The sequence below is a fragment of the Macaca thibetana genome, chromosome 11 (genome assembly GCF_024542745.1).
Source record: "Macaca thibetana thibetana isolate TM-01 chromosome 11, ASM2454274v1, whole genome shotgun sequence".
NCBI lineage: Eukaryota > Metazoa > Chordata > Mammalia > Primates > Cercopithecidae > Macaca > Macaca thibetana.
Window position 1 is genome coordinate 19,478,933 of NC_065588.1, and position 20,561 is coordinate 19,499,493.

The 20,561-nt window shown below is 37.8% G+C and overlaps 1 protein-coding gene across 29 annotated transcripts in view; it reads left to right on the top strand.

Annotated features, from left to right (window-relative positions):
- PLEKHA5 (pleckstrin homology domain containing A5) overlaps positions 1-20,561 on the top strand; it is a 249,599-nt gene that overhangs the window by 150,553 nt on the left and 78,485 nt on the right. For 20 of the 29 annotated variants that reach the window (XR_007717602.1, XR_007717603.1, XR_007717604.1 and 17 more), the window contains 4 exons: positions 6,824-7,289; positions 11,019-11,102; positions 14,594-14,713; positions 15,564-15,617. Coding sequence is in view for 25 of the 29 variants with exons in the window: in XM_050747566.1 (XP_050603523.1) it covers positions 6,824-7,289; positions 11,019-11,102; positions 14,594-14,713; positions 15,564-15,617 (724 nt within the window). In the remaining 4 variants the exon portion in view is untranslated. Of the gene's footprint in view, positions 1-6,823; positions 7,290-11,018; positions 11,103-14,428; positions 14,714-15,563; positions 15,618-20,561 lie in introns of those variants that run through there. The other 9 variants (XM_050747578.1, XM_050747584.1, XM_050747579.1 and 6 more) reach the window with 3 other exon arrangements.

Sequence of the window (20,561 nt, forward strand, 5' to 3'; positions counted from 1 at the left end):
TAGTTGGTTGCTTTGATGTGCTTGACTGCAAACCCGTCTTGCTCAAGATTAAGTTTGGTGTCGGGCGAGGTGGCTCGCATCTGTAATCCCAGCACTTTGGGAGGCAAGGCAGGTGGATCAATTGAGGCCAGGATTTCCAGACCAGCCTGGTCAAGATGGTGAAACCGCATCTCTACTGAAAATACAAAGATTAACCAGACATTTTGGTGCTCCCCTGTAATCTCAGCTACTCGGGAGGCTGAGGCAGGAGAATCTCTTGAACCCGGGAGGCAGAGGTTGCAGTGAGCCAGGATTGTGCCACTGCACCCCAATCTGGAAGTTTCTTGAGGGAAATCGAGAATGGCACCCTGCCTTTTTGGCCTGGGCAACTAGGGTGATTTGGTGCCTTTTACTGCAAAGAAAAGATTTGGGAAAAGAGAAGATAGTTGTTGGATGGGTTATGTGAGGTAATGCATATGTTAATTAGCTTGATTTAGCCATTCCACAATACATATATTTCAAAGCATGTTGTTCACCATAAATATGTACAATCTTATTTGTCAATTTTTTTTAAAAAGAACTGGCAAATTCTCGAATTTAGCAGTAATCAGGCAATTGCACATTAAAGAATCAATTAGGCGTTATTTTTCACTTACCAGATTGACCAAAATCATAAATAAATGAATTAATGAAGGCACAGGTGAATAAAAATTAGATTACTTAATGTTGGATGGAATGACAAACATGAATAAGCTTGTATATTACTAGCAGGAAAATAAATTAATACAATTTGATTAGACAGAAGCAGGAAGCAGTTCTGGGGGAAAAAAAATGAAAGGATGTTTGAAAGTACTTGGGAAAGTAATGACTTTCAGGAAAATAATAAAAATCTAAATCAGAAGATTGCTGAGTCTCTGCTCACCACGTTAAATCTCACTTCAAAGAAGAATCACTTTTCCCCAAAAATCATACTTTCTTAAGTTTAAAAATGTATGTAGAGAGTCAACAGATATCTTGAAATTAGAGGATTTTTTAAAAATTGTTAAGTATAAATACTGGTTTTAGGTTCCTTTATGAGTAATTAATATCAGTAAAGTCTTTCTGTGACTTCTTTCTTTTGGACATAGACCAACAGCTTCTGAAGGCTGGTTTTAGGTTATTTTGAGCTAAGGTTTTCTCTGGGTTCCTCCTACATTTTTGGGTTAACTGTTATGCCAGTTTTTATAAATACTGTTATTTAGATGTTCTTTTGAAATGGCTTGAGTCTACTTTGGATCATAAGAAAATATCATCTACATTATGATATAAACTTCATTATAAAAATAGTTGTGTTTTATAATGAAATGATTTTTTATTGGTGGAAAGAAACAATTGTAATTCAATATCTAAATCATTTTTTAAAAAGCTTTATGAAAGCCTTTTATTATTAAAGTTCTGATAGGAAGAAAAAGGTTTAATATTTAGTCAAATAGTAGATCCCTGCATCTGTGAACAAAGCTTTAAAGTTTCATTCTGAGTGGCAGGCACTGTTAAGATGCATGGTCCTTAAGCCATTGTTCTGCATGGCAGAATCACAGGGAAAGGGTTTTTATGGTGCTTGACAGGCAGCTGCTGGTCAATAGGGCACTAAATCTGATGCAGGAGCTTAGAGTGTTCATTTCTTAAGCTTTCAGTTAAAAGTAAATCACACTTTGCTTAATTTGAATTTCTTTGGGGAAAAAAGTCACTAAAGGGAATTGTAGTTTTGAAAAACAGGTCTCAAAGTGCTAGAAATATATGGGATAAAAATTAATTTGCTTGATAATAATTTAATTTTTAATTAAAATTCCCCAAATGTGGTTCCAAAGATGACAGAAGAGCCTTTTAATGTCATTAATTAACCAAGCTTACTAAAAATATACATATCCTGCTATTAATGATCATATGATAGTTGACAGTTCAGGTTCAATATACATCTCTAAAACAGGGCCCAACCCACACATTATGAATACTTCAGAGTGCTTGACAGAAGTGTTTTAGTGTAATTATGTTTTTGAACTATAATTTCGACATTAGCTTATAAGAATTTTGGGTGTGTTTTAGATTGATAATGTATGTCCTCTTCCTTACATGTTTCTATGATATAGCTCAGTGCTTAATCTCTAGCTTTTTGCATATTAAGCCTACTGTAGTATTTCTTGAATTTGTAAATGACCAGATAAACCAAGGTGTGTCAGGGTAAATTGCTTTTGTACTAGGGCAGTCTCTTTGATGGAGTCAGCTTTCCCTAGCTGACATATTTGCACATAGTCATGGGGTTGCCAGCTCTGGATGTTTTCCAGTTTCTGGCGTTAATGTGATCAGAGAAGGTGAAGAGGGGGAGGAAGACCAAGCAGAAACAAAATGGGAAATACCCGTGGAGGGAAAGCCTCAAGAAATTGAACTCTTTATACTGGTTATATAAGAGCAATTGGGTACCTTTCTCCCTCTCTCCACCCCTGAAGGCATCAGATGGTTGGCCTGAATGCAGGGGTTCTTGTCTGGAGACATTTTGTTCAATTTTGAACAACCTGTTTTTGAGTAGAGACATTGAAATCCTGAAGAACAACCAGCATGAGGAAGGAAATTTAGTTTAGGAGAAATGGTTGAAATAATTAGAAATATTTTTTTAAAAAATAAGGCATAGAATTTTAGAGCTCTGGAGTAAGTTTATGATGAAATCATCTTCTAGATGAAAAAAGAGGATCCCAGTATCAGTTGGCCATTGGCTAGATTTTAATAGCATATAAAGGGCTCTCTGGTACTATAAGATTATATCCTTCCTAATTTTTAATGCCTTTTTATGTTTAAGTCATTGTAATAGATGAGTATGATTTTTTAAAAATAATATTCATATCTTAGGCAAAATTTTAAAATAGAGGGATTTTTTTTTTTAATCCAAAAGTTTAGGGATCACTGGCATAGTTAAAAGAGTACTGCTTTAGAAAGTAGGAGACCTGCATTTTAGTTCTGTTTAACCCACAAGCTCTTTCTGTAACCCCAAGTATGATCTCTTGGACCAAGCGTGGTGGCTCACACCTGTAATCCTAGGACTTTGGGAGGCCGAGGTGGGTGGATCACCTGAGGTACGGAGTTGAAGACCAGCCTGGCCAACATGGTGAAACCTCGTCTCTACTAAAAATAGAAAAATTAGTTGGGCGTGGCAGCAGGCACCTGTCAGCTACTTGGGAGACTGAGGCAGGAGAATCATTTGAACCCGGGAGACAGAGGTCCAGTGAGCAGAGATCATGCCACTGCACTCCAGCCTGGATGACAAAGAGAGACTCCATCTCAGGAAAAAAAAAATATATATATATATATATATGTATATATATATATTTGGCTATACTGACATCCTGAAATATCCATAGGGTAATTTTCATATGCTTCTATTAGACAATCTTCATACAACGTATTGTCGTGATTTGTTGACATGTGTACATCCCCCAGCATGCTATATAACCTTTTTACTTTTTTTTTCTTTTTATCCCCAATACTTAGTACAGTGCTTAGCTTGGAAAGTGTTTTATATACATATAAAATCTCTTGGTCTTTTCTCCCCTACTCCCCTACCCTGCCCCCAATATTCTGAAGGCCCCAGAATATGTAACTTATCTAAGGTCTAAGTACTTAATAGGAAAGCAGGAATCAAAATTTGGCTGTCTTGATTTTTGATCAACCACTTTTCCTGCTTTACTGTTTTCCCACTATATCCCCTCTGGATGCTTTAACCCACAAAGAGAAGGTATATTTAACGTGAGATTTTCTCTTAGTATAAAGGTAACATAATTTTACTACCCCAATAGATACCAATTATGCAGGCAGTTTATTAATTGGGTGCCTCATAGTCCAGTGCACTCAATTCATTACACCTCATCACAATGAAATCTTTTTTTTTTTTTTTTTTTTTTTTTTTTTTTTTTGGAGACAGAGCTCTCCCTCTGTTGCCAGGCTGGAGTGCCACAATCTCAGCTCACTGCAACTGCAAACTCTGCCTCCCGGGTTCAAGCAATTCTCCTGCTTCAACCTCCTAAGTAGCTGGGAGTGCAGTAGCACGCCACCACGCCCGACTAATATTTTGTAGTTTTTGTAGAGATGGGATTTTGCTATGTTGAACTCCTGAGTGATCCACCCGCCTTGGCCTCCCAAAGTGCTGGGATTATAGGGGTGAGCCACTGCACCCAGCCTGAAATCTTTTTGTAACTATAATATAGCAGTATTTGTGCATTGTTGCTGACAGGTATTTGGCTCAAAAGAGAGCTCTTATATCCAGATTATCAGCGAAGGATTCCCAGATTATTAAGAGTATGTTCAAATAATTTTCCCATCAAATCTTTAATCCCTTCTGGTCCATGTAATTACCAATATCTCTGACATTTTCACAACCAGTAAGGGCCCATGTAATACTAGGAAAAAGTTGTTAACTAAACATTGAAAGAAGAGATCAGGAAACCTGAGTTTGTGGAGTCCCAACCCTTCTACACACTTAGTTCATTGAATTATGTTGATTTTGATGTTAGGATATAAATTTATGCTCATGGAGATGATAGTATTAGATGAATACTTGTAATTTAATTTTGCTTTTTCATATTCTTTATTTTATTTTATTTATTTATTTTGTGGAGACAGAGTCTCTGTCTTATCACCCAGGCTGGAGTGCAGTGACACGATCTCAGCTCACTGCAACCTCCACCTCCCAGGTTTAAGTGATTCTCCTGCCTCAGCCTCCCGAGTAGCTGGAACTAAGGCATACATCACCATGCTTGGCTGATTTTTGTATTTTTAGTGGAGACAGGGTTTCACCATGTTGGCCAGCTGGTCTCGAACTCCTGGCCTCAAGCAATCTGCCTCCTCAGCCTCCCAAAATACTGGGATTACAGGTGTGAGCCACCGCACCCAGCCTAATCTTGCTTTTTCTAATCTAGATGTTTCTTGTGGTGGTGGTGGTGGTTAAAAGGTTATGTCTGGGAAAAATAAAAAATTAGCCAGGCATGGTGGCATATACCTGTATTCCTAGCTATTTAGGAGGCTGAGGCAGGAAGATCACTTGAGCCCAGGAGGACGAGGCTGCAGTGTACTCCACTGCACTCCACCCTGGGTGACAGAGTGAGAACCCGTCTCAAAAAAAAAAAAGTATGTTTGTATTTAGAATTTGAATTATACCTACACCTCTATATCTAAAGGAAATAGGAGGCCGGGCGTCCACTCCTATAATCCTGGTACTTTGGGAGGCTGAGGCGGGCAGATTGCCTGAGCTCAGGAGTTCGAGATGACCCTAGGCAACATGGCAAAACCTATGAAAGTACAAAAAATTAGCTGGGCTTGGTGGCTGGTGCCTGTAGTCCCAGCTACTCAGGGGGCGGAGGCAGGAGAACCACTTGAACCTGGGAGGCGGAGGTTGCAGTGAGCTGAGATTGTGCCAGTGCACTTCAGCCTGGGCAACAGAGCAAAACACTATCTACAAAAAAAAAAGATAATAGAGAAACACAAATGTTAACTTTACATAGAGTTTTTAATTGACTCTCTTTTTCTGGCTCACTCCTCCCCTAACTAACTTTTAAAAATCTTTTTTATATCATGAATTTCACCTAGTATGAAGTTGGCACTGTGATAGTTTTATAAATTCAAAATAGTGTGTTTATCAAAGTGGTTTTTTTAAAAGTAGTAAACTGAAGTTGTATTCTTTGATTTTTGGAAATGGTAATATTCTGTGCTTAGTAATATGCAATTACATATCCAATTCCCAAAATTAGCATTTTAAAAGAACTATACTTTGCATGCATAATGTATATGAAGCATTTTTAGATTGCTTTAAAAAGCCTCCTGAGAAATATTCTACCATCTATGAAGTGAAATATTAATTACTGTGCTGGAAACATTAGAAAATTGCTGAGATTGCAGTTTTATATCTGAAATATTGTGATATTTAAGTATTTTATCTTTAATAGAATTCTGAGCATCAACTCCAAGTCATTTTTATATTTCAGGTTAGGAAAAGCTATGAAAGGAAGTTATTCCTTCAAACCAAATGTACTGATGTATTTACTCCCATAAATAACCATACTTCCTGAAAGAAAACATCCAACAGAATAGTCAACATATACTTGCAGTAATTTCTTTCCTGTCTTTATGCTCTATGGGTGTAACTCACTTCATATTTCATCCATACATAGAAATCCTAGTGCTCTGATGAGATGTATGAAAATGAGACTTTATTTATATAAGAACAAATAAAATACAGAGACAGAATTGAGATTAGATTTTAAACATTCTTATTTCTCAAACGAAGTATAATAGTCTTTCATCTTTAAATCAAACTGTACATTGTGTGGAACTAATAATATTTTGTGTAATTGATATAGATGCTGTTTATCCTGTGTTAAATTTGTTAAATTGAATTTCATAAAAAGATTAAAATCTATTAATAGTGTATATCTTGTATAATATTTCAATCTTTAAAAAAAATACATTCTAAGCCGGGCACGATGGCTCATGCCTGTAATCCCAGCACTTTGGGAGGCCAAGGCAGGTGAATTACCTGAGGTCAGGAATTCAAGATCAGCCGGGCATGGTGGTGGATGCCTGTAATCCCAGTTACTTGGGAGGCTGAGGCGGGAGAATCGCTTAAGCCTGGGAGGCGGAGGTTGCAGTGAGCCAAGATCGCACCATTGCACTCCAGCCTGGGTGACAGAGCGAGACTCCATCTCCAAAAAAAAAAAATTCTAGTATATGTTTTACTTACTGAAACAAAAGAAATGTACTCTAATTTAGAATTTGGAAAATAACTCTTCTTCATGTTTACATTTTAATTATTTTTTTATTTTAGAGTAATTTCTTACCAAACATTACCAAGAAATATGCCAAGCCACAGAGCCCAGATTATGGCCCGCTACCCTGAAGGTTATAGAACACTCCCAAGAAACAGCAAGACAAGGCCTGAAAGTATCTGCAGTGTAGCCCCTTCCACTCATGACAAGACGTTAGGACCCGGAGCGGAGGAGAAACGGAGGTCCATGAGAGATGACACAATGTGGCAGCTCTACGAATGGCAGCAGCGTCAGTTTTATAATAAACAGAGCACCCTCCCTCGACACAGTACTTTGAGTAGTCCCAAAACCATGGTAAATATTTCTGACCAGACAATGCACTCTATTCCCACATCACCATCCCACGGGTCAATAGCTGCTTATCAGGGATACTCCCCTCAACGAACTTACAGATCGGAAGTGTCTTCACCAATTCAGAGAGGAGATGTGACAATAGACCGCAGACACAGGGCCCATCACCCTAAGGTAAAATAGCTGCTCATTTTATGTTAACTCACTACCTTATAAATGCTGTGTTTTCTTTCTAGTATACTATTTTAAATGTGAGAGACAAAAGAATGAGGAGAAAGTAAGCAAGGCAGCTCTCTATTTTGTTTTAAAAAATAAATAAAAATATTTTACACCATTAAGATCTCATGTATAAAAAATACCTAATTGCAACACTTCATCCCTCAGGAACACAGGAGCAATTCTTTTGAGCAGATGCATTCTGTATTCTCTGCTTGATACCGTGTCTCATCAGTTCTCCATGTAGGTTAACACCACGTGCATTTCATTGGTTGTTTTTGGTTTTGTTGTTGTTGTTGTTTTGTTTTGAGACGGAGTCTCACTCTGTTGCCCAGGCTGAAATGCAGAGGCATAATCTCAGCTCACCGCAGCCTCTGCCTCCCGGACTCAAGTGATTCTCCTGCCTCAGCCTCCCGAGTAGCTGGGATTATAGACATGCACCACCACACCTGGCTAATTTTTGTATTTTTAGTAGAGTCATGGTTTCACCATGATGCTCAGGCTGGTCTTGAACTCCTGATCTCAAGTGATCCACTGGCCTCGGCCTCTCAAAGTGCTGAGATTGCAGGCGTTAGCCACTGTGCCTGGCCTAGACCACATTCATTGTTATTGGCTTTTTACACACTTGCAAATTCTACACCTACTGTCTTCTGGCATACCTGAAATTTTGTATCAAGCTCATCCTGTTGTTCATGAGGATAAAAGTGTTAACTTTATCTTCTAGCCAACAATAATAGCATATTCAGATAACTCCTTAAACACTCAATTTAATATTAGAGCTTAATGGTATATATACGTTTAAAAAATGGAGATCATGTTTTACTTTGTATATTAAGTTGGTTTAAGCATTGCTTAGTATAGATTACTTGAAGTGAATTCAAAGTGCTTTGTATCAATCAGCTTTTCATAATGCTAAAGCAGTGGCTTTGATTAGTCAGCTAGTACACAGCCAGTTCCCTAATGTCTATCCTAAATTGCTTTTTTTTTTTTCATACTAAAGAATTCTTTGGCCAGACATAGTGGCTCGCGCCTGTAATCCCAACACTTTGGGGAGCCAAGGCCATAGGATCACTTGAACCTGGGAGGTTGAGGCTGTAGTAAGCTGTGACTGCGCCACTGCACCCCAGCCTGAGCGACAGAGCAGGACTCTGACTCAAAAAATAGTAATAAGTTATTGCTTTATACTATTTTAAAATGCTCTTTTCTTACCCTTGTGACAGGCTGAATCCTTCAGCTGCATTATTACCTAAAGCATTTGCTTGATACTTCCATAAATATTTATTAAGATTAATAAATTAATCAGGAATTTTCCTTTGAAGAAAGTTTTAATTTGCCTCACAAAAAAGGCTCACTTTGGACTCCATTGTAACAAAGTTCAGTGTTTCCTCACTTTGTCCAAAGACTAAATCATGATTGATATAAAAATAGTAATAATATATAAGAAAAATCTGATCTAAGACAAATTAATGTGTTTGGTGTAACAATTGGCTCTAAATTACATGCTGTCGTTCTTAATCGTATTTTTCATGGTTTTGGCCAGAATATATCATCTGTTTTGACAGCAAATATGAGATGAATCTATATTCTCTACCCGATTCCCGACCGTCTACTACTGCTACTCCTAAAAGACTTCTCCAAAATTGCCCAATTTTTCTTTCAAACTATCCTGTCCTCTTCCTTGATCTAGATCAGTGGTTCTTAAAGTGTAGTTCATGGAACCCTGTGGGGGTTCCCTCCCCATGACCCTTTCAGGGAGTCAAAACTATTTTTATAATCGTAATAAGGCATTATTCATTGTATTCCTACTTGCGCTAGTAGTACAGAAGTGATGGTGAGTAACATTTCTGGCACCTTAGCATAAATCAAGACAGTGGCTCCAGACTATACTAGTGGTCATTGTAGCCTTCACTGCCACACACTTGAAGTAAAAAAATAGAAGTATCAGGTTCACTTATAAATCTCATTCATGAAACAATAGAAAATAATTTTATTGAACTGTAACATTTTGTTACATATTCTTTTACTGTTTACTTGTGATGAAATGGTAAATGCATAAAGCACTTCTATGGCATACCAAAGTGCTAACAGTTATCTCCCAGTAAAACACGTGACGGAGTTGCAAGCTGAATTAGCTCCTTTTATTGTGAAATGCATTTTTACTTGAACAAAAGACAACTATCAATATTCAGACGTGGTATTTGATAGACACACTTTCTCAAAATGAATGCTACCCTGTCACTTCAAGGAAAACAACTGACAGTATTTGTCACTGATGACAACGTTTGAGTTTTCAAGCAAAAAATAGAATTTTGGAAATCATGTATCTGCCACTCTGAACTTGACAGCTTTCCGGTGCTTAAAGATTGGTGGTGATATTAACAGTTGTGATTTTTTAATATTGTATACTGACATATGTCAACATTTGGAACATTGCATAACTCACTGAACCAATATTTTCCAAATGACCAGTGTTTAATATCACAAGATTCATTTAAAGTTCAAATAGACCAGTGCATATTAATGTAACAGAGTATCAAAAGTTCGTTGATAAGGTTTCAGATATCACTGTTACTAACCTTTAAAAAAATACCACTTTTTTGAGCTATAGCGCAAAGTCAGAGATGAACATCTATAATTACCAAGAAAAACTATTAAAGTTTTCTTCCTTTTCTCCAACTGTGTATATTGAAGGTAAATTTTCTTCACATACTTCCACTTAAAGAGATTATCACAACAGATTAAATACAGAAACAGATACAAGAATCCAGCCAGACATTAAAGTTTTGCAGAACTGTTAAACAATGCCACTCTTGCCACTAAATTTTCTTTTTAAAAATATAAAGGGATCCTGAGGCCAGAGAGTTTTTGACAACCTCTAAACCAGATTTTAGAATTACTCTGTTCAGGCCGGGCACAGTGACTCTCTCCTGTAATCCTAGCACTTTGGGAGGCCGAGGTAGGCAGATTAATTGAGGCCAGGAGTTAGAGACCAGCCTGGCCAACGTGGTGAAACCCCGTCTCTACTAAAACTACAAAAATTAGTCAGGTGTGGTGGCATGCGCCTGTAATCTCAGCTACTTGAGAGGCTGCGGTAGGAGAATCTCTTGAACCCGGGAGGTGGAGGTTGCAGTGAGCTGAGATCTCGCTATACACTCTAGGCTGGGCAACAGAGCAAGATTCTGCCTTAAAAAAAAGAATTACTCTGCTCATCCACATCAGTATTTTTTGAGATGGAGCCTCGCTGTGTCACCCAGGCTGGAGTGCAATGACGCTATCTCGGCTCACTGCGATCTCCACCTCCCAGGTTCCAGCAATTCTCCCACGTCAGCCTTCCGAGTAGCTGGGATTATAGGCCCATGCCACCATACCTGGCTAATTTTTTTGTATTTTTAGTAGAGAAAGGACAGGGTTTCACCATGTTGGCTAGGCTGATCTCAAACCCCTGACCTCAAGTGATCTGTCCACCCTGGCCTTTCAAAGCATTGGGATTACAGGCGTGAGCCACCTCATCCAGCCCCACATTAGTATTTTATGACACAAGAAATTTTAGTCTCTATCATCTTTCATAAGCACTAATAGCAATTTTAAATGGTATTTCATAATATGAATTTAAGATTTCTCCTTGCTGACATTGACAAGAAAAAAAAAACTTTATTGCAGAATTACATTGTACCTTTACTTTCCTAGCATGTCTATGTGCCTGACAGAAGGTCAGTGCCAGCTGGCCTGACTTTACAGTCTGTTAGTCCCCAGAGCCTCCAAGGGAAAACGGTGAGTAATATCTTTATTTACCATACCATGTTTTATTTATGTGCTACACAGGAAGGTACATATCTAACATAGTTTTTAAGTTTGAATTTTCAGAGGTTCTCCCAAAGAAAAAGCGTTACTGCTTTTGTGCAAGAGATGCTCATCAGAAGAATTTGGAATCATGTAGCCATTTCGGTGTTTTAGTGGATACCGTTTCCTAAGTGCCTGACTGGCCAAATAAAAGATTATATTTTGAGACTTTACAGCCGGGTGTGGTGGCTCATGCCTGTAATCCCAGTACTTTGGGAGGCCGAGGTGGGCGGATTGCTTGAGGTCAGGAGTTCGAGACCAGCCTGGCCAACATGGTGAAACCCCATCACTACTAAAAATACAAAATTAGCGGCCGGGAGCGGTGGCTCAAGCCTGTAATTCCAGCACTTTGGGAGGCCGAGACGGGCGGATCACGAGGTCAGGAGATCGAGACCATCCTGGCTAACACGGTGAAACCCCGTCTCTACTAAAAAGTACAAAAAACTAGCCGGGCGAGGTGGCGGGCGCCTGTAGTCCCAGCTACTCGGGAGGCTGAGGCAGGAGAATGGCGTGAACCCGGGAGGCGGAGCTTGCAGTGAGCCGAGATCCAGCCACTGCACTCCAGCCTGGGCGACAGAGCAAGACTCCGTCTCAAAAAAAAAAAAAAATACAAAATTAGCTGGGCATGGTGGTGCGTGCCTGTAATCCCAGCTACTCGGGAGACTGAGGCAAGAGAATCACTTGAACCCGGGAGGTGGAGTTTGCAGGGAGCCGAGATCCGGCCATTGCACTCCAGCCTGGGCAACAAAGTGAGACTCTGTCTCAAAAAAAAAAAAGAAAGAAACTTTATTGTGTAAGCTAAGTGGGTTTCTTTACTTTGTTAATTCCCTTATCCTTAAAACAGAAATTGCAGTAATTCATTAGTGAACAAATCCAGCAAGCAGCTATTTGTAGTCAAACTGCCAGTGTATTAAGTTTTTCGTGTGGATTTTTAGATTAACTTCCTTAGAGCTGTTAATAAAAGAAACTGATTTGCTTATCAGCAGAAAAAGAAAGACTGTAACAAACATTCCAGCAAAGAAAGTACTTACCATTATCATTTCATTGTCAGTGTTATGTTAATTGGAAAGGTGTTATATTAGCAGGATACTTCTAGTTGAAGAGAAAAGATGACTTTTCCTCACTTCAGTTTATTTTAATGGTAATGTTCTTTTATCAGGGGCTCTGGCTTTATTGTCAGTAGATAGCCTCAGTTTCTGTAAAGATGTGATTTTAGCACCTGTGTATATCGTTGTTCATTATTTAAAATTCCCTTTCTGCAGTAATCAAATTCATCTTACGTGTTTTGTAAAAACATTGTTTTATCTTTTATACGTTTAGATAAAAGGAAATATTTTCTTGCTTTAAACTTCCTGCAGTTTATTTGCCAAAGATTATTTAATTAAAACTAAGAACTTTAAAATGTTAGAATTTTAAAACATTAGATTGTTGACCTGACGAATAGTCATTAATGACAAAGTAAATGCTAAATAGCATACCACAAATGTTTCTCTAATTCCTTGCTCCCTCTAGTGGGTATTTAGCACAAAATTTATTTACAACTTCTGCTTTCTTTGGTCAAACGTGCCTCTTTATTTGGCCTCAAAATCTAAATAAAGTTATTGGTGTCTTTCATCCTTTTGAAAATCTCTTAATCTTTTAAGATCCATAAATAATAAATCAGAGTTTCAGTATTTCTTGTGGTATCACTCTGATTTCTTGTGGTTCTTAGAATATCTATATCCCTTACCCCACCTTACCTTCTCCCTGGCAAGACCTCGAGTGTTGGAGATGATGATCATAAAACACGGACCTTTCTAGCATCATGAGGTCACAAGATAGAATTGGCATCAGAGCAAAAGCAACTGTTCTTTTTCTCTTATGTGGTTTATTTAAATCTCACTTACCAAACCTTCTTTGACCATTTAATATACAGTAAAAAACTGTTGTCTCACCTGTAGATACCTAGTTTTATCTAAGGAATCCAATAGTAACTATAGTTTACTTCTACTAACACTTTTTCTGTCTGAAGGCAATAATTTTTAATACAATTTCAGATAATGGTTAAAAATGATTTGTTTTTGAAAAGAATTGTAGGAAAATAAAGAGCAATAACAAACAGAACAGAAGAGAGCTAGTGCAATGTGTGGTGTAGGCAAAACAAACCAATCTCAGGAATACTTTTTAGCCTGGAATTTTTAAGACTACATTGCAGCACTCAAGTGAGGAGAGTCTCCCTGTAGCCCGCTTTCAGTTGTTAATTGTAACAAAGCTCTGAGAAATACCAAGTAATATTTTATGGGCTGTAAGACTACCAGTGCCCATACCTTACTGTATTTCTAAGAAAAGTATATTAAATTGGCCCATTAAGGAATTTCATCCACCGTTGAAAATTTGTTTTCCTTTGGATCACAGTCACCAATCAGGAACCAAAAAAAGGTTCTCTTCTTTTCCCAGAGTGAAGGAAGGTTTATGTGCCCATGGAAACTGTCTCTTTTTCTTAAAAAATAAAACTGATCTTTTGGTCCTAAAAAATGCTATATGAAAGCACTAACAGTGACATTTCAGAATATAACTGGGAAATAATTAATAGAACCCAGATCCCAAGTTTAATAATGTGAAGATATCCAAGTTTTACATCAATTTTATTTTATTTATTTATTTTATTTATTTATTTATTTACTTACTATTTATTTATTTACTTTTTTTTTTTTTTTTTTTTTTTTGAGATGGAGTCTCGCCCTGTTTCCCAGGCTGGAATGCAATGGCGTGATCTCGGCTCACTGCAACCTCCGCCTCCTGGGTTCAAGCGATTCTCCTGCCTCCCCGGTAGCTGGGATTACAGTCGCACGCCACCATGCCTGGCTAATTTTTTGTATCTTTAGTAGAGACAGGGCCTCACCATGTTGGCCAGGCTGGTCTCAAACTCCTGACCTTGTGATCTCCTGCCTCGGCCTCCCAAAGTGCTGGAATTAAAGGCGTGAGTCACTGTGCCCGGCCTACATTTATTTTAATTATTTTATATACCTTCTGTTAGAAAGTTGGACATGTAGGTATTTGTACTACTGCTGGAAAAAGGTGTAATTTTTTTAGACATCTTAGTAAAATATCTTTTAATAATTTTTAGTAGCACTTATGTACAAACCTTTATAATGGTTTTTTGACGTACTTTTTTGTACTTAACATTTAAATATTCTCATGAGTTCTGAGAAAATGCCTTAATATACTGTTGTTTTGCTGTATCTTTTAAAGTAACACTGTTCCTTCTATTTCTCTAGATATCTATGCATTTATGTAGGACCTATCATCATAGTGCCTAGGCACTATGTTTGATGTCAACCGTAAGAGGAAACTTGCCAAGAAATCTTGGTTTAATATCTGTCACTTAAGACAACAATTAATCTGTTTTCCACTGTTTGGATTCTTAAATTGTACTCCTTCAGCCAGAGGAGCTTACGCTGCTGCTAATAAAGCTGAGACGGCAGCAAGCTGAACTGAGTAGTATCCGGGAGCATACGTTAGCACAGCTCATGCAGCTAAAGCTTGAGGCCCACAGCCCAAAGGTCAGCTATGAAGAGATTTGTCTGTGTCGTCTGCCATCATCACTTATTTTGAACCACTCATTAGTCAATATGATCAGCGTCATTAGTATTGAGCATGAGCCCATACCATCATTATAGTGACAACATTAGAATCTCCTATTAACCCTTTGAGAATCGAACTTATTTATACATGACTGAAAGAAAATGCAGGTAGGGTGCATTTCTTTTTAGCCTTCTACCCACCCGCTCACCCACTGGCTTTTGGTTTTGAGGAAGGAAATGCATACAGTACTTCATGTATGCATTAACTTCATGTTGTTATTCACTGAATACTGTGACTTCCACACCTGGTAAAACAAATATTGAGAAGTCCTATAATTTCCAGTAAAACAATGAATTGAAAATTCATTATAGCTTTAATAATACTGCCTTTTAAATGTTAAAAATTAATTTTAAAATGTCTTTTATTTTTAATGAAAGCAATGAACACATAACCATTTCTCAAAGGGTTTATAGCTCTGGTTATATAAGAAGCATCTTATTGAAAGAAGTAGTACTTTATTACAGGAAATAATTGACATGTAAAAGTTCTAACAGTCAGTTTTTGCTAGAGCTATTTTAAGGAATTTTTCTGCTTAATAGTTCATTGTTCATATGCATGTCTACTTAATTTCTTACAAAACAAAATATAATTTTATAATTTAATATGTCAGCGGTACCATTTACAGGGGAGCATGTGCGTGAAAGTTGTCGTGCACTGTGATATAATAGGTTGTAGTAAATTACCTGTTTTTCTTATTCCAAAATTGACCTTTTCTTGAATTCCACATCCTCTTTCTCTGTCCCTTTTTTCTTAATTGGTGCCTACTAGAATGAAATTCTTTCACATCATCTCCAAAGGAACACCATATATTTGGATCACCAGGTGGGATTCATAGAGATTTTCTTACTTTTAATACTTAATAGAACTTCTTAAATATAATACAGTTTTTCAGGCTACTCAGCTATTTCAGTCACTTTGAATTAATAATATGACTTTTACAAGTGATAGAATATGAAATCCCTGACCAGGTGGATTCAGGAATTCCATAATAAACAGGGAGAAAGGACAGATGTGGAAGTAAAGGGGGGATACAAATGTTGTGTCAGCTGAAATTGACAGCCTAAATTCTCTAGACTTCTTTCTTCTTATCCCATTAAAACGCCTACTCCTTGAGGCTTATCTCAGCTTGGAGTTGACCTAATTAAAGGAACAGACACCAAGCTGTGAATTGTCTTGTTAGAAGGCAAGAAGGAGGGTGAATGTAGTGTGCTCTGTATTCACAAAGGGGAGTTTAAAGGTGGGTGAAGTTGACTGCATACAATGGCTCATGCCTGTAATCCCAGCACTTCGGGAGGCCGAGGCAGGCGGCTCACTGAAGGCCAGGAGTTCGAGACCAGCCTGGCCAACATGGAGAAACCCTGCCTCTACTAAAAGTACAAAAATTAGCCGGGCGTCACAGTGAATGTCTATAATCCCAGCTACTCAGCAGGCTGAGGCACAAGAATTGCTTGAACCCAGGAGGTGGAGGTTGCAGTGAGCTGAGATCGTGCACCACTGTACTCCAGCATGGGCTATAGCTCAAGACTCTGTCTTAAAGAAACAGAGAAAGAGAGAGAGGGAGGGAGGAAGGAAGATGGGTGAAGTGTGTAGTGGAGGTGATTTTTAGTTGCCTGTCCTTATTCCCTGTTTGCTGTGTACTTCCAGTGTTTGGTCTTTGCCAACGTGTATAGAGCCAGTTTTATAGGAGGCTCACGTTCCTAGCATTAACTCAGTGGTGGCACCAGGTGTGGCTGGTTGAGGTGAATGATCAAAAGGGAAAGTGGCAATGGGCCGGGCATGTTGGCTCACGCCTGTAATCCCAGCACTTTGGGAGGCTGAGGCGGGTGGATCAACTAAGGTCAGGAATTTGAGACCAGCCCAGCCAACATGGCGAAACCCTGTCTCTACTAAAAGTACAAAAATTAGCCAGGCGTGGTGGTGCGCACCTGTAATCCCCACTACTTGGAAGGCTGAGGCAGGAGAATCGCTTGAGCCCTGGAGGTGGAGGTTGCAGTGAACCAAGATCGTGCCACTGCACTCCAGCTTGGGCAACAGAGCCAGACTCCATCTCAGAAAAAAAAAGGAAAGTGGCATTGAACAAGTAGTGACTCAGTTTTTATAAAATGCTCCATTAATATTTAATTTTAATTTGTTGGGAATTTTTTGTTATTAGACATAATTTCTTTCATTGAATGCATTTTTTATATAAATCAAGCTAAAACTTATTCTAGCTTGTTTCAAAATGTCCAAACTTGACTATTTTATCAAATAAAGAGGTTACTGTGGAAAATAAGACAAATGCGTTCATATTTATATTTGCATATTTGAAACAAAACAGTAATGTGCTACTTTAAATTAGTTGTATTTAAAGAGGGATTTTGCATTAGGATAACCCTTTGAAAGGTGTTAAATCATATTTCTTATTTTAATTTTTAAAAGTAACACACTTTTGGTAATATAAAATTTATATATTGTTCACAAAACATTTTCATCAGCATTTTGGCCATTGGAATGCTTTTAAAATGAGCATTTCATGTATCCAAATTTCAGATCTTCAATCCAGAGATTCAGGCTATTGAAATTTAACCACAGTGTATATTATGTACTTTGAAAGCAGTCTAATAAAGACGTGTTAGCTAATAAAATAGAAAAATCCATCTTCCTTCAAAATTCTGCACTGCCAAAAAGCTGCTAAGATACATGGGAAATAAAAAACTCATTTGTATTTAGAGCCGCAAAAAAAATAGGTTTAAAAAACAATGATATAAACATGAATCTGAAGTTATCCGGCATCTCAGAAAATAAACCTTGTGGTTTGCTGTAACTTATTACCGACCTCATTGAATCAAAGCTGGAATTGCAGAGACATAGAACTTCAGAAAATTTTAGAGAAGGACAGGTAAATATACCAAAAACACCACCATTTGCTGATCCTCAATCACTTTCCCAGATCGAAATTGTGTTTTATCCCTTTACCTAAATGACCTAGATCCTGTTGAGTCTCACGTTCCCATCACTCGTCTCGAAGAAAGCTTTGTTGAACCTTTTCTATTGCTCTATGCTGTGGTCCTACAGGTGACTTCTAAACATCCCAATGTGTTATTGATCTTCTCTATTCTCTCAACATGTCACCAAAGCTTTTCTGGTAATTTATCTGAAATAAAGTTATTCAATTTTTAAAGTTTGTGATAATGAGAAGAATTACAGAATTGTTTGAATGATATTTTGTGTTTGAAGTAAGAATATTTTGATAGCAAAAATTGGGCCATTTTTAGGTAATAATTAGACAGCATATGAAAACATGGTGGAGACTTTGCCCCAAAACTCAGATATACTTAAATATATATATCTTTAAGGTTTCCTAAAGCAAATCTCTCTTTAAATAATTTTATTAAAAATTTATGATTTAGATAACTGCGTTTTAATAAAATTTTTCATTCAGCTCAAACATTTCCAGCTTTTAATCTTGTTACTGCCAGTAACATAACATTTTAGATGACCAGGTCTGTTGTTTTTGTAGGGATTATTGGTTCCCTGGATTTATGAATTGATTCATCAGTTTTATATAACTACAAATTCAAGAGTAGATTATAAAATCTGAAAGAGGAAAAGGCTCTGGTCACATTTTATACTATATATCATAACAAATGAACATGTGCTCATCTATTCTCACTCTAACACTTATTCTGCCTCCCCTAATAAATCATCAGAATAACACAAGACCAGCAACAAAATGTAGTTTTCCTCCTGCCACTTGTGAGGGATTGCAATAATCAAAAGCAAAACTGTAATTTCTTTAAATTCTGTTAATAGCTGTCACTATTCACAAAAAAAATAGACCCAAAGAGTATTCTCATAGTTGCTTCAGAGGTCAACTCATTTCTGATGCTACTGGAATGTTTAATAAAAAATAAAAAATAAAATTGCCTTATCTGAAAGTCTACAGATTTACATATTAACAGGCAGTCCAAAAATCTTGACTTCTGGTGCCTGTAACTTCAGCAATATAATTTGATTCTCACTATCACCGTTTATGAGGATGAATCATGTATTAAAGTGGTTTTAAAATAACAATAGCTCTACTAATTACATGGTAGAATTTTCTTCGGTTTTTTGTTTTATTATGAAGTACAGTATTACAGTTTATTTATGCTTCCATAGCCCAGTTAGTGTATTATTCGAAGTCTACATTTATATAATACTAGCCCTGGTTTATTTGTCATTTTTGTGAATCTTAAGATAGCACAGGCCCAAAGTAGAACCTGTATACCTACAGTAATCCCAACTATATATTTTATGTACCTCATCCATGTTCTATGTAGAGAATGAATAAATACATAATATATCAGTAACTCATTTTCTTCTCATCCAGCTTAGTTGTTGCTGAATATTGGAGACACTTTTGGTTACAGTTTAAGTGAAACTTGCCAGCTTCATCCTAAACTGCATCTACTGAATGGATTTAACATTTGTTAGCTTTTTCCATGTTTATTTTTCTGTCTAACAGTGTATAAATGGGATGGGGGGAAGCAATAAGTAAAGTGTTGCCCTTGCTGTGTACTTGCCAGGAGGTTGGAAGTAAATTTCAGATTATCAGCAGTTAAAATGGGGTCTCCTCCCCCGGAGAATGAAGTATCCTGTTGTAGTTGTTTGAAAGTGCAATCGTGGCTGGTGTTTATTTTATGAGGGAAAGAGAAAATTTTGAAAAAAATTTTTTTCTTATCAGAGCAGGGCAGATCAAGCATAAGCTGAGCTGTTGAGCAATCATTTTATGATTAGGAGTCCCTAAAAGGTTCCACAGAGCCAACTATAAGTCATTTGTTTGAAACTAGAGTAACAGGTTTCCATAGGAGCTGATTGTAGCCAAACCATTTGATGATATTTGGTTGTAAGATACAGAAGGAGCACACTGATTGTTTTGGCTCCTGTACCCTACTGGTTATTAAGGATTCTTAATAGTATACCTGATGGTTAGATTCCCAAGCCAGGCCATGAAAGACAGTATTTTACCCTGTGCTATATCTGAAGACCAGACTAACAGTATCACACACCCTAACCACAATGAAGAAAATATCTCTCTTAAAAATGTATTCAGTGGCGGGCATGGTGGCTCACACCTGTAATCCCAGCACTTTGGAAGGCTAAGGCAGGTATATCACCTGAGGGCAGGAGTTCGAGACCAGCCTGGCCAACATATAGTGAAACCTCATCTCTACTAAAAATATGAAAATTAGCCAGGCATGGTGGTGGTCACCTGTAATCTCAGCTTCTCAGGAGGCTGAGACAGGAGAATCACTCGAACCCAGGAGGTGGAGGCAGAGGTTGCAGTGAGCCAAGATCACGCCACTGCACTACAGCCTGGGTGACAGAGTGAGAGTCAGTCTCAAAAAAAAAAAAATTCAGTGTGGCCAGGCACCGTGGCTCACGCCTGTAATCCCAAGACTTTGGGAGGCCAAGGTGAGTGGATCACCTGAGTTCAGGACTCCAAGACCAGCTTGGGACAACTACTAAAAATACAAAAATTATCCGGGCCTGATGGTGTGTGCCTGTAATCCCAGCTACTTGGGAGGCTGAGGAACGAGAATCACTTGAACTGGGGAGGCAGCGGTTGCAGTAAGCCAAGATCATGCCCTGCACCCCAGCCTGGGTAATAGAGCAAGACTCTATCTCAAAAAAAAAAAAAAATGTATTCAATGTGCAAACCTCAGATCTTAGGCACATGTATGCCTTCTCTGGCAGATCTAACATTGGGAGTGGGGTCTTGAAGTTTCTCACTCTTGTCACTTA